General features: G+C 54.0%; 4 protein-coding genes across 4 annotated transcripts; all 4 read left to right on the top strand.

The window, feature by feature from the left end:
- Nucleotides 1-3,316: 3,316 nt before the first annotated feature.
- J4E83_000815 (uncharacterized protein) lies at nt 3,317-4,563 on the top strand (the record flags this gene model as incomplete). Its single annotated transcript, XM_049327772.1, has 3 exons — nt 3,317-3,324; nt 3,426-3,432; nt 3,943-4,563. 3 exons carry the CDS (start codon nt 3,317-3,319, stop codon nt 4,561-4,563), a joined length of 636 nt encoding a protein of 211 aa, XP_049193917.1.
- A 446-nt stretch (nt 4,564-5,009) lies between these two features.
- J4E83_000816 (uncharacterized protein) lies at nt 5,010-7,549 on the top strand (the record flags this gene model as incomplete). The annotated part of the gene is made up of 2 exons (XM_049327773.1): nt 5,010-5,014; nt 5,344-7,549. 2 exons carry the CDS (start codon nt 5,010-5,012, stop codon nt 7,547-7,549), a joined length of 2,211 nt encoding a protein of 736 aa, XP_049193918.1.
- Nucleotides 7,550-8,301: 752 nt separating this feature from the next.
- On the top strand, nt 8,302-9,831 carry J4E83_000817 (uncharacterized protein; the record flags this gene model as incomplete). The annotated part of the gene is made up of 3 exons (XM_049327774.1): nt 8,302-8,310; nt 8,595-9,359; nt 9,430-9,831. 3 exons carry the CDS (start codon nt 8,302-8,304, stop codon nt 9,829-9,831), a joined length of 1,176 nt encoding a protein of 391 aa, XP_049193919.1.
- A 1,205-nt stretch (nt 9,832-11,036) lies between these two features.
- J4E83_000818 (uncharacterized protein) lies at nt 11,037-12,995 on the top strand (the record flags this gene model as incomplete). Its single annotated transcript, XM_049327775.1, has 1 exon — nt 11,037-12,995. The coding sequence occupies one exon, from the start codon at nt 11,037-11,039 to the stop codon at nt 12,993-12,995; it is 1,959 nt and encodes a 652-aa protein (XP_049193920.1).
- Nucleotides 12,996-14,185: the final 1,190 nt, after the last annotated feature.

The following is a 14,185-nucleotide window of genomic DNA, read 5'->3' on the forward strand; positions in this document are numbered from 1 at the left end:
TCTACAGCTGTTTACGTCTACAATGACGACACTCGAACCGCAGATAACTAGGTAAAGCGACCCTGGATGTGACCGTTGCGCCTGTTATTCCACGAAACCATCTACACCAATGTCATGTTCACTAAGGCTTTCGGATCAGCAACAGAAGCTTGGATGAGAGCCCCGCTCAACAGCAGCGTATCTGATGATGAGGATGTACTTGGTCACCGCGGGTTCGTAGGCTGACGCAATAGAAGTGTATGTATGCGTCTGAGTATAATGTATGATGCAATATATGCATGATGGAAGATGATGTATACGTCTGTTCCGAGGAGTACTGGGTATGATTCAGAGAGGACGTGGCACAATGTATACATCTATGTTGCATGTAAGATATCGTGTACACAGACAAGCCTCTCTGTCAGCGTCTGATACCAAACAGTTGCATTCCTACCTAGAGCTTCAGCCTTTTCAACATTTTCCTGAAAACAAACATGTATACCACGCCTGGTCACAGTCCTTGCGATGCTGGACCAAGCTGACACTGAGGTGTGCAAGCACGCTCGGGCAGCACTAAGTATCCCAGCTGTTGTATAGCGCGCGGCCCACTCCATACCTCGGAGGCCTATAGCACCGGGAATCGAAATCGAATCTCAACGACTTTTGGACCAGGTTCGATAGCTCAAAATGGGATGAACCTTGTGTCAAGGCTGTAGTGGCTGAGCAAAAGCAAAAAGTATCATCGAGAGAGATCATCAGGTATCGGTGCTGCAATCTCACCAAACGTTGAGAGACTTGTCCAAGGACCTACCTCCGCCTCGAGCCTTGGGCGTAAAGGCGGACGGACGAATATAGCAGTCAATCTCTCAGTAAGCATCGCGCCCCAACATCCAAGCATCAGATCGTCGACTAGGTGTATTTTGAGTGTGAGATCATCGACCCTGAGCGGGAACCCATCTCGTCGTCAGCACATCAAAGAAAATCTCACACTTCCCCACGGATCAACATGCCAGCACATCGATCCTACCCAGTGATGCCAGCCGCACATCAAGGCATCCACGAATAAAACCCACTCGTTACCAACTTTGTCCCCGCGGAATGACGAAATGGATTGCAGCACCAGGTTTGGAGCGAGTGAACATCTTCATCTGCACCCCTTGACGAGCCGCACATGCCAGGCCTGCGCTCCAGTTTTAATACAAAATGCGCAGCAACGGCTTACCCTGCTCCCCTGTCGATCGCACTATCGATACCCAGGGGTGCTCCTTCTGGACTGGGCTGGTGGTGGCTGGCCATGCATGCGTCATAGCCCTTTTTCAGGAGACAGACGCGAGCGCGCGGTGCCCGGTTAGCGAAATTGAGCGTTTAGGTTTGGCGTGTTTTGGGACTGGCGTGGGCTAAGACGCGTGGTCAAGCGGTGGCTTGCGGGTGCTTGGCCGGCATCTTCGCTGCGGTGGGTAGGGCCGTCGTTGTGTTTGGCTAAAGGTCGGCGCGCGTGTTTGTGTGGTTACTGTGGTGTTGGGCAATTCTCGGAGGGTTTAGGCTGAAGTGGAGGGTTCGTAAAAGAGATGAGGAGAGATAGGGTGAGTGAGCTTCCGAGGGGGAAGCGACTTCATGTTGATTGAAGATGCAGGCGTGCAGATTGGTTGTCGGGTCGTAGAGGTGCCGTTGACTGACACGTTTCGATTCGCGGGCGCGTCGCCGTGCTCTTCGCGCGCCGCTTGAGTGGTGAGGGAGCGATGAGGCTTAACGCCGTTGCTAGACGACGGCGTGAGGGCGCCGGCGCTTTTTGTCATGCGCGCCCAAGCGCCTTGCGCATTTCATGGGATGGCAAGCCTCAACTTGGTTTTGGAAGGTCGCACAGGTAGAGGCATGAATTCTGCAGGTTGTACACGGGGTGCGGGTGGGAGATACACGGAGGGGATGACCTTTCTTGTACCCTGGACTATAGCAGAGCGGCCAGTAAGCAGGGCTGCAGGTACAACAGGTACATAGCGCGGACACCTGCTTATGTTGTTTACTGCAGGCTGCAGGTAGCGATGATGTCGCTGCAGGTTGGGTTGGGTGTAAGCGACAGGGAGGCGTCCGATACGACGCCACCGAGGTGTTTAGTATGCCCCGTGCCAGAGGATCAGCATGCATCAAAAGACAAAACATGCAGCAAGTCCCGCGCTGTGCACCCAACCATTACGTTCTCTCCCTTTTCTCTTCATACGCTCGTTATCGAAAGTGCGCTTATACATTCGTTTGTGTGGTGTTTGGTACAGATCAGAAGTAGTTGGACTGCCCAGGACGGTCGCTTTATCGATTATCGCGAGACATATCAGTTCCGGGAAAGGGTCCGCGTTAGTAACACTGGACACGGGAGCACCAAGACGGCTTTGCGAATCACCGACGGCTTGTGTGTCGTGTCTGCTGCGTTATCGCGATCGAAAGAGTCGTGATCTGCGAGGTGTCCGAGGTTGAGCACGTCATGCCCACGAGATAGGCCGAGTGCTTCACGTTTGACCACACGACTCCCTCGTCGAGTTTCAGCACCCACAGCCATCCCACGACGCCGGCGGAGCACCCAGGGCGCCAACCAAAAACCCAGAGTTGGCAGTGCAGGGAGTACCGCGGTTCGAGTCAGACCTAGTGCCAGTGCGGAAGAGGCGGAAGAGGCTACTCTTGAACTAACGGCCAAAGCGGGAGAGATCAGTTAGCCAGAAAGTGCTCCATTCACCAGCACAGACCTCACTTAGCGCTGGTAAGTCCTGCAGCTCCACCAGCTCCCATCCTCAACAGCCGCATCGCCATCAACCTCTTCCCTCTCCACACCAGCTGTGCTACCGGCGACACCCGTCCGACAATCCATCACGGGCAGCGATGCTGACGATAGTGTGAAGCATACCAGCAACACCTCGCGCCCACCCCCAGTAGCCTATCCCACCGAGCCGGCGCTTTTCTGCCAGCGACTGGTCCGTACCACCTCACACCACTTCCACCCATCGACCCCACTTGGAATCCTCTCGAGGCCCTTCCAACTTCCATCACCAGCTCCATCGCTCGTTCACGACGTCGGAGGCGTTCAATCGCTGTTCCAAGTCCTCATCGCCGCAAGCGCCCATTCACTACCGAGGGACAAACAGCATTGTCAAGACCTTCGCACAAAGACCGCGCCTATACAAGCGACCTCGACCTTCCCACCCACAACCCCACACATCCATCACCATGGAGCATAGATTCGCCTCGACGCTGCTGGGCTTCCTCGCCTTTTTTGTTCTGCTATCGTCCATCCAGCGCGCAAGTGCACAGGGCTTTACGCAATCATATTGCTCCAGTCTAAACACGGGTAGCGATGACGACGTCTGTAAGTGACATGTCAATCCTATCTCCACGATCCACAACTAACGTCTTCAGACACATGGCCATACCAGTCCAACGGCAACTGCACCAACCACTGCAAGGAGGAAGGTACCTATGCCTTTGCCGTTCTAAAATACACCGACTGCTGGTGCTCAAACTACGCTCCCGGGGAGACAGCCGACATCAGCGACTGCCAGAAGGACTGCCCTGGCTTCCCGGCCGAAAAGTGCGGCGACAAGGACAACAACCTGTTCATGTACATCCAAATGGACGGCAAGGTATCCGGCACCATCGGAGGCTCGGAACCCACGTCCTCCGCCGAGCCTTCGAAGACCAAAGATAAACCCACAGAGGCTCCGACTGTTAGTATTCCCCCTCCTCTCTCGCGCGCGTCTTTCTTGTCTTTCATCTCTCTTGCTTTCTTGATTTCTATGCGTACTATTTTGTGCGACCGGTGTTTGACTTCGTGGTAGTCTGCTCCGGCTCCGCCACCAGTCACTGTGACGCCTGACCCGGAGACTGTCATCTCTCTGGTCACCACGGCACCGTCTTCTACTTCTTCTTCTACTGTATTTGCTCTCAATCCTGTCTATAGCACATAGCTAACACATCAAGCAGACCGAAAAGCCATCTGCGACTCAATCCGAAGCCGACGATGAACCGACCTCAGCCATGGCACCTGTCACAACGCCAACCGTCCTAACCGAAAGCGGTCGTGTCGTTACCAGAACAGTCGTCTTTACTCCGACCGCGGCTGCCTCCGAGGAAACCAGTCATGAGAGCGGCCCCAACGTGGGCGCCATTGCCGGTGGTGTTGCTGGCGGTGTCATAGCTTTGTTAGCCATCGTAGGTGGTGTACTGTTCGTCCTCTGGCGGAGGAAGAGGCAGCAAGACGAGCAAAACGGCGGACATGACGGTGGTTCCGCTGGGATCTCGCGCAATGTGAGCACCATGAGCAGAGCCGGCCTGCTAGGAGGACGTAGCGAAAAGTCACCGACCCAGCTTGTTACAAACTTCGGTTCGCAACGGAGCCGCCACGACGAGGAATCGATCACGCCCGTTACACCATCAAGCCGCCGTCTAAGTCAACCCATCCTAGTCGACTCGCGACTCAACCCAACCGCTGTTTTGACCTTCCATGGCGCGAACGCCAGCCGGGAAAGTCTTGGAAGCATCGATGACAGCCGAGACTACGGACGACAATTGAATGTGCGAAACCCGGATCCGAACGTCAACTAGGGGAAGAGCTTGAACCACCATCTGCGGACTCGATAACGGGTGCGACTACATCACGACCCGGAGAAACTCCGTACCTTTACAGAGCACACCTACCATCAGAAAAGTTGGATGTCACCACCGCGCTACGACTGACGAACCTACAACATCATATCCAAAATAACCAGGCGTAATCCATAGCACCGACGCACGGCCGTCTAGTTTGTTTCATTACTGTCTTTGGGGGCTCCACGCCACACATCTACTCGAGACACTCCTGTCCGGTTCGATCACATCATTAATGGGCGCCAGCATCTGTGTACACTATTTCTCCTTCTTCGCTGGATCTCTGTTATGCGGCAATGTATATACTTATTTAGGGGGTGTGGGAGAAGAACAACATCAGAAAGGCCTCACGGCACTCGGCAGAAAAGGGACAAACCTTGCCACACCTAATGGGTCACACCGTCATGGTGTATGGGGATGGCGGAGTCGCAATAGGGATTTGCTGGTAGATTAGTTTAGTTGGAAGAGATGGGACTGCTACGCGTACGTGAATGCGAGTAGCTGCATCACCACTCGATACTTGAATTTAGAAATTACTTGTCAATTTGTGTTTTCGGACTTTCGTTCCTGCTGTTCGTTTGTCAACGGCGATCCGAATCATCGACCCTGGCCATATTGCGTCCCGCCAAGGCGCTAAGAAAGGAGACACCCAGTTCGACCTGTCGCATCTTACACGTTCAACTTAAAGTCAACCTCGTCAACCCATTACTTCTCACTATTGCCCCTTCAACCCCTCAGGATGGATAAACTTCCAACCGAAGTCCTCGCCGAGATCGTCGAGTTGCTCCGCGACCGCAAGGATCTCTGGAGCATCAGTTACACAAACAAAAAGCTGCATGCGATTGCCAACGATATCATATACTCCTGTTACGTACTTGACCGTCAGGACGCGTCGTTGTTCATCCGAGCGCTTGCATCGAATCCCAATCTCCAGCGATGCGTTCAACGCGTCAAGTGGAACAGTCCCATCCATGATGAAGGTGCCTTCAAGTTCCCCCGTCTGATCACAGAAGCCGAGTTCGATCAAATCAAGGAGAAAGTGGGATTTCCCTTCCCCGCAGCCTGGCCACGACATAGTACCTTCCTCACCGGGAAACTGGTGGAGGTGAATAACTGGATGCGTCTTCGTACAGAACGCGATCTGTATCTCAGTACGTTCATGTTGTTTACGCCGAACGTCAAGGAGCTTTGCATCTCCACGAAGCGGTGGGGATCTGAAAGCATGTGGTTCGTGCAATCGCTGGTCGGTAAGATTGGCACAAACCTACAGAAGGTGATACTCGACGGCGGAGCGAACGTTGTAAACCTCCTTCCGCTTTTTCTGCTGCCGAAGATGAAAACGCTGATCATGTCCGATCTACTGGCACCCACTCTACACGAGGACGCCGAATTGGAAGCCATCAACCTCGTTTGGGCACGACTGGAAAAAGAAGGATCGAATCTGGAGCATTTGGAAATCTCTCATACTACCACCGACATATTCGATCTCGCCCGCTTGCTGAAAAGCCTCAAAAACCTCAAATTACTCGACTACGAGTTCAGCGGCGGCGGGGGTTCGGTCAAGAAGCACAACAGAGACGTACAAACGCTCTTCGAAGCCATCGGAAACCACTGTGCGTCCCTCAACAACATGGCCATCGACGACGACCGTCTAGTGGTGAACCCAGGCGCGCTTGAACAACTGCGCGGCTTGGAGAACGTGGAGACTTTCCAAATGACCACGTCCATCTTCTACGAAAAAGTTCATTGTCGTTCTGTTACCAAGGACTTCCTCGCCGAGTCGCTCCAACGAAACCTCGGGAACCTGCCCAAGCACCTCAAAAACCTGCGCATCTCCACCAAGACGGGTTATCACGACGTGACGGAAACCTGCTTCGATGTCTTGCTCACCCTGGGCCCTGCTATAAAAACTCTCCTCCCTAATCTCGGAACTATTACGTTCTTTGGCTGGCACCCGCAACTAGGCACCTTCCCGTGCCAGACCCGCATCGCTGCCCTTCAGTCTGCGTTTGCGCAGGTGGGGGTAAGGATTGTGTCGGAACATGATACCGTAGGCGACTCTGAACGTTGGTACACGAAAACGCGCGTTGGGGCTTCGAGCAAGATTGAAGAAGACTATGTCTGGGTGCATCTTCTGGAGGACTTTGAGGGTGAGAGGGAGAACCCGTGGACGGCACGATTTGGCAGCTCGTATAGGGGGGATGAGCTGAATGGCGATGTATGGGATAGTGATGAGGAAGAGGAAGGGGGAGATGATGATGAGGAAGAGGTAGATGGTGATGAGGATGACGAAGACAGTGATGGGGACGACTGGGAAGATGAAGATGACAACGACGAAACTCCTAATCCCAGTGCTGATGGCCGACCACTAAATATGCAAGATATCATGGAGGAAATGGGCATTCTTGCGGCTCAGGGACGAATGCCGGGTATGCCTGGTATGCAGCCAACAAACGACGATAATGAGGAGGATGGAGAAGATGGAGAAGAAGGCTCGAACACTCAGTTTGGCCCCGGCCGCCCGCTTACCATGCAGGATATCGAGAATGAGATGAGGATCATGATGGGTCAGGGACTGATCTTGAATCTGCCTGGTATGCCTGGTTATAGACCGGAGGGCGAGGATGAAGAAAACGAGGAAGAAGATGATGATGAAGATGAAGAAGAAGGGTCGAACGGAAGCGATGCCGAGCAAGATCAAGACGACCCGGACAACGACGACGATCCGCCGCCAGCCATGGAACCTCTACCCAGCGCTAGCAACCTGACCCTACAAGAAATCGAGGAAAAGATGCGTACAATGATGGCTCAGGAGCGCATGTTCAAGTTGCCTGGTATGCCTCATTTCAATCCGGAAGATCAGTATGACAGTGAGGAGGAGGATGAGGATGAGGATGAGGATGACGAGTTCAACTACGGAGGAAACTACGGAGGAAGAGTCTGACAACGATCACGACAATGATGACGATGCGCCGCCAGCCTTGGGTCCTCAACCTAGCGGAGGCCGCCCCTTGACGAGGCAGGATATCGAGGATGAGATTGGGATCTTGCAGCGAGGGGGCCGCCAAGAGGGATTTGTGTTGATGTGATGGCGATGATGGATTGATGGATCGGTGGATTGGAAGGTTGAGTAAGGGATGTGGGGTTCTGGGGATTGAAAGGATATATCGCTATTTTTGTATATTCAAGTAGAATGGTAGGTAGCATGCGAGTAGGCTTTCAGCAACGCGAAGTTAGTTAAGGTTAAAAAGTGTAGTGGAATGCAGGCTTGTTGCGCCCCTCACTACTGCTAAGTTACCTTTGTTTTTGCTTCTTTCACACAGATTCTCTTTCTGCGTACATGCTGCTCAGCATGCGTTAGAAGAATACTACCGAAGTAGCCTGTTCCACGATTTTACGGTGCCATTATTTCAACACATCCATGATATATTCTCCGCTGAGGCAGACGAAAAGATATAGGAATGATGTCGCGACAAAAGCGACAGTATCGGACGTGGTGCACTTGACTGCGTGGATACCCAAATCACGCAGATCCCTGTGAGGCTCAACTGCACACGCGCCACGCGTTCTTAGGCCCACGTACCCTGAATCTCGACCGCAACACCGACCCCGTCCACGTTCCCCCAGCCTGGGACCAGACCTCACCTTCTATTCCACTACGATCGCACAGTTTCTCGGTTGCCCATCATGAGTAAAATGTGGGAAGTAGATCCGGAGACGCGGAGTAAGGTACGTTGCGCCTTCTACAGCTGAAGGAGGGGGACGTTAGGGGTCAATTGCGGCGTGAAGGCAGCACAGGTGATGAGTCGAGCATGCGCATATAGCAGAGGCTAATCAATTCCGTACGCAGTTGCTCGAGATACAAAAGACCAACGATAACAACAAGTGCGTCGACTGCAATGCGCCGAGTCCGCAATGGGTATGCAACCGCCCTTCCTCCACCTGCGCACGCGATCACCGCCTACACCTACTAAGATGAAATGTCCTAGGCTTCACCCAAGCTCGGTATCTTCATGTGTCTTTCCTGCTCGGGTGTACACCGCGGTCTGGGTGTACACATCTCCTTCATCCGCAGTATCACCATGGACGCCTTCAAAGGCTCGGAACTCGTGCGCATGGCTGCCGGCGGCAACAAGCCCTTCCAAGACTTCTTCAACACACATCCATCGAATACGAAAGACGGACGCACATTCGAGGCCTCATCCATATCAGAGCGATACGACTCGGAAGCGGGCGACGAGTGGAAGGAGAGACTCAGCTGTAAGGTCGAGGACAGGGAGTTCGACAAGGCAAATCTACCCAAGCGGTTACCCAAAAAGGACAATGTATCTACAGCCGGTATGGGCGCGCCCTTGAGCGGACGCGCCAGCGCAGCCGGAAGCCGAAGCCAGACACCCCTCGGAAAGACACGAAGCAACGACGCAGGTTTCCAGCGCTCGGGTTCCCCCGCCCTCGGCACCAACGCCATGTCTAGCCAGAAAGTGAAGAACGAAGCCTACTTCGCTAAGATGGGCCAGGAGAACGCCAACAGACCCGACGGCGTTGCGCCGAACCAGGGCGGAAAATACGGCGGCTTCGGCAGCGAGCCAGATGCGTGGAAGAAGGACGATGAGCCCGGTGCGCCTCCTGCGCTGGACGACTTCCAGAAAGACCCTGTTGCGGCGCTTACCAAGGGCTTTGGCTGGCTAGGCGCAAGCGTGAGTAAAGTAGGCAAAACGGGGTATGAAGGCTGGGTGAAGCCTGGCATGGCAAAGGTACATCTACCCTCCTCACACATCACCCTAACCCATAAGCCACAACAACGACTAACACACCATACTACAGCTCGCAGAAGCAGACCTCGCAACCCAAGCCCGCACCACAGCCGGCACCCTCGGCCAAACCCTCCAATCCGGCGTCGCAAACGCAAACACGCAATTCTCCCGCTTCGTCGAAGGCGACTCTGCACACCCTTCTTCCTCCCGTGCTCCATTGTCGGGTCAGCGCGAACCTGAGCGCAAGGACTTCTGGGAGAGCTTTGGTGCGGCGCCTGCGGGGCCGGCGAAGGATAAACAGGACTTTTGGGATGAGTTTGGGAGTGCGGGGGATGCTAGGGCGGGTGGTGCTGGTATGGCAGGGAAGAAACCGAGTGGGATTGGCACGAGTGCTATGAAGAAGGGGGGTGCTGGTGGGGGGATGGGTGGAGGGGGAGGGGCGAAGAAGGATGATGAGTGGGGGGAGTGGTGAGAGAGGGTTTGAGGGAGGCGTGAGGCGTTCGGGCGTTGGATACGCGGGTGTGGGTTGGGTTGGTATGGTTGGTGGTTAGACAAAGAATGGGAAGTATTGTTATCGGTTTTGTGAGGAGTGCTTTATCTTTGGGCTTTGCATGTGGCTTCACTCGTATCGATGGATTCCGACATGATCCCCGCCCCAGGTTCAGGTACGCTTTTACACTTTACTCATCGTCCGTCTGAACTCACTAAGCTTACTCCATGTAGGGTTTCTGCCGAGCAACTCTGGTCCGCTCCTCCCTATAATCGTTGTCGAAACCGCACTTTCCGAACAGTCACTCTCACCACTTCCATGCCTTCCTCCGCCGCGATCTCAACTCCCCTGGGCACCTCCAAAACAATCGATACTGCTCTCTTGCTTATCCCTGGGGACCGAAGAAGACTTCTGGGATGGGATGGCAACCATGGACTTGTCGCTGCTATATTGGACAGAGGTTCTTCCCTCATCAGTGCAGCATTCTGGCCTGTCTTGCTGTAGCGTTTGGCGCGACTGCCTTCCTTGCTAACTTCCTGCCCAGCTCAACTGTACGTACGCGCCTCAACTTCGTCATTCCTCCACACAAAGCGCAGCAACCACACGAGATGGATCATCTTCCTTCCACAACCCACAGGAGCTACCTTCTTCAACAACACCTCGGTGACGAAGCCCGAGATCTGGCTTTAGCGCGTCTCTGAGACCCTTATAATCCCACTTCCTCACTCGTCTCTCCGTTTCTTCTTCACCCAACCACCCAACAGCAACAGTACCATTGGACAGTTGCTTCTTTTGCACCGCTTCTCTACTCAGTTGGTATGTCTCTCTATCGCTTCTCGTCCTGACCCTTGGTCTGCACCATGCCAGCACTCGAACCCCCTCGACTTCCTCTCCCATCCGATGCTGCTCAGGCATGTGTACTGATACATCACAGGGTCACATCATACCTTTGAACTACAGCCTCAGTCGAACTCCTATCCTGCCTTTTGGTTGAGTACGTCGCCCCGTCTTGCTCTTCATCAACAAGTCCTGACGCACATAGTCGATCCTTCTTACCGATCTGAGCTGTCATCGTCGAACTGAGCTGCGGTTGAACACCACTGCCGGTATGTCTCCTCACCTTCCGCTTTCCTCTTCTTTCCGACACAGTATGAACCTTCATTAACGCGAAGCAGAGCTCCTCGACCATGCCTCGCTCCACCCTCGTCGTCGCGAGTGCGGTCCTCGCACTCCTATCTCCCCTCGCGCAGGCCAAGATCAAGAGCGAAATACGCACGTACCTCTTCACCAGCGACGACTGCAATGGACCGACTATCGGCGGCAACGAGGACCTCAAGCCCAACAAGTGTCACGACATCGTCAGCGGCGCCAACAGCATGAGGCCTTCCACGAACAAGCACCAGGACTGGCTCAACCAGATCAACCTCGGACAGCAAGAGTGCTGGGTCGCCACATACAAGCATCATGGCTGCGCAGGCTACCCATCAATTGCCGAAGGACTCCCTGGGGCCATCGATCAGTGCTTGTCACCACCCGAACAGTTTCTCTCCATGATGTTTGGATGTCGAGAAGCGAAGTCAGAGAACTTTACGACTACCGTCGTGGTGACACCACCCACCATCGTTACCGTAGCTCCGCAGCCGATCTCAACTTCCTACATTACGGTAATTGAACAACCGGCCGAAACCACCATTACGGTAATTGAACAAGCGAAGGATACCGTTACCGTATATCCACCAACGATCACCGTCACCACCGTACTTCCGCAACCGAATAGCACCTATATCGTTCAGCAACCGATCACAACTTCCACCGTGGTCACCGAGGTTGGGATTGTCGGCTATCTCACAACATGGAAGCACGCTGGCAGCTCTTTTACCAACTACGTCTCGACTATCTTGACGACTTCCACCAAGACTTTGTATTCTACGAAGAGGACCGTCCCCACCTCCATGGTGACTATCATGCCGACCTCCATAGAGACTATCACCCCGATGCATTACGGAACCGTGCTTCCTAGCTCTCGGCCCCATACCGTAACCGCCTATGTCGAAGACAGCCACTACCCGCGCGAGCGTCGCTCCGACCCTCAGCCCGAGGCCCATGCTCTGGAGCCACGCCGCAGGAGCAAGTGGAAGGGCCCTCGAATTGGTGTATGGATGAAGCACCCTTGGTCTCAGGCGGTCATTTGCTACGAATGCTACGCCAAGGCTCATGACAATCTGTGGAAGTTCGAGTGCCGCTCTGGACCGAACAACCCCGTCTCATGCGAGGGCCCGGTACCTGATCCCAACGAAACCGTCACCGTCACACATACTCCAGATGTCACGGTAACCCAGGGTGCAGCGATCACCAGCATGTCAGTCGTTACAGTAACAGCTGGGCATGCGATTACAACGGTCATCGGCGGCAACCCAATTCAGCCAATGCAGACCATTACGCTCGGCCAGAAGGAAGCCGATCTAGAACGCCGCTCATTCCACAGGGCCGTCAGATTCACCCACCCGTGGTATCCTAACACAGAGATGTGCGCAGATGCTGAATGGGAGGAGCGGGGATCGAAGGGATCAGAAGTCCGAATCCAAAAACCCAAGGAAGACATGAAGAAGTGCACCCCGAAGCAGCAAGTGCAGTTCATCGACGCCACTCCAGAGACGAAGACTGTCGAACTCCCTTACTCTACTGTCTCTGTGATCTTCAGCACCTCCACGGTTTATCCTCCCGCTATCGTCACCGTAGCTCCTCCGTCTATCGTCACCGTCGCTCCTCCGTCCGTCGTCACGGTCATTGGCTCTCAACCCGTGGTTACTATCACCACCATCTCGGCTCCTGCCATGGTCACAGTCACTCATAAGTTCCCTCCTGCAGCCGTCACCACAACCATAATCGCCGCCCCCGAGCCACCTTGCACCACCGAACCCTACTCCATCAAAACCGTCTACGTCGACCCTGAGCCACCCTGCACCACCACCCCCGCACCTGTTTCCATCACAACCACAACCGTCTTCGTCGACCCCGAGCCACCTTGCGATACGGTCACCGTCGCCCCCGAGCCACCCTGCGACACGGTCACTGTCGTCGGAAGATCTGCGCCCACGCCCTACACCACCTTCTACTCAAAGCGCCAGCAGCTGCGCGATCTCTGAGTTATCAGAGGAAAGGAGGAGGACTGCGCGGGGTTGGAGATGACGTTGAAGCATGATTCTGTTTGTATTGTTTAGTGTCGTTTCGTTAGTTGAAGTATGATTGTTGGGCCCGAGGCCACCAAGTTGCTCAGATTACCTTCTAGAGTGATATCGATACCATGTCCACGTTTCGCATCGTCTGATGTGCTTCCACCCACTTTTTGCGTTCAACTATCGATAGCTTACGGTGTAGTACTTGGGAAACAGCTGGCTGACTCTTTGCTGTTTACTCATCCTATTCCTTAATAGGTGCATGATACATCGTCGATATTCCCACCAGACGATTTCCACGATATCCCACCCCAAACTAAAAGAACGGCGAGGAAGAAACACTCGAGAACAAATCATCCCAATCTACCAAATCGAGCTGTATTGCATCATTCACATGAGAAGAATGCGGTTGCTCTCCTGATCGATCCGGGACCAAATCTTGCAAAGACTCCACCGCACTCTGGTTACCGACACTACTTCCATAGTTCTCTCCCATATCCCCAACATCCCGATACTTCGCCACAATCTGCATGAGAGACTCATACAACTTCGCCGCCGCAAGCGAATCATCCCTCGCATCAGCAATCATACGCAACCCTGTCGCTAAATCGCTATCTTCTTGCAGCTCAGCATGTACTTCACCCGACCTATTGACACAAGCATCCATGAGTAAAGCGATGGTAGCAATAAAAATACTATACAGCCCCGCCGGAGGCCGTTGCGGCCGTATCGCAAACGGATGCCGCGACTGCAGTAGTTTCGTCTCGAGGGATATAAGCTGCCGGGCGGAGTACAGACACGCAGTGCGTGACAAAGGCGTTGTTGGGGTATCCATCGACGCAGACGGACGTGTTAGCGTAGTAAGATGCAATTTACAGCGCTGAGTGTGGATGAGCGTGTTGAGGAAGTAGGCTTGGATGAAGACGTGGTTTGGCTTCTCCGACGAGAATGTACTGTCGTAGTGGTCTAGCTGGAAGAAAGCGGGTGTTTCGTGCATTAGTTGTACGAGTTGTTTGTCCATGGTCATGAGGTGGGCGGAGCGTTGGAAAGGGTCGGAGGTGAGTTGGTCGACGAGGGCGCGGGAGATTTCTGCGAGCCGGATGCGCTGCAGGAAGTAGGACATGTCTGTTTGGTGGGAGAGGTGGAGGGAGGGTTGGGGT

The sequence above is a fragment of the Alternaria metachromatica genome (genome assembly GCF_023757995.1).
Source record: "Alternaria metachromatica strain BMP 0045 chromosome Unknown scaffold_1, whole genome shotgun sequence".
In the NCBI taxonomy this organism is placed as follows: domain Eukaryota; kingdom Fungi; phylum Ascomycota; class Dothideomycetes; order Pleosporales; family Pleosporaceae; genus Alternaria; species Alternaria metachromatica.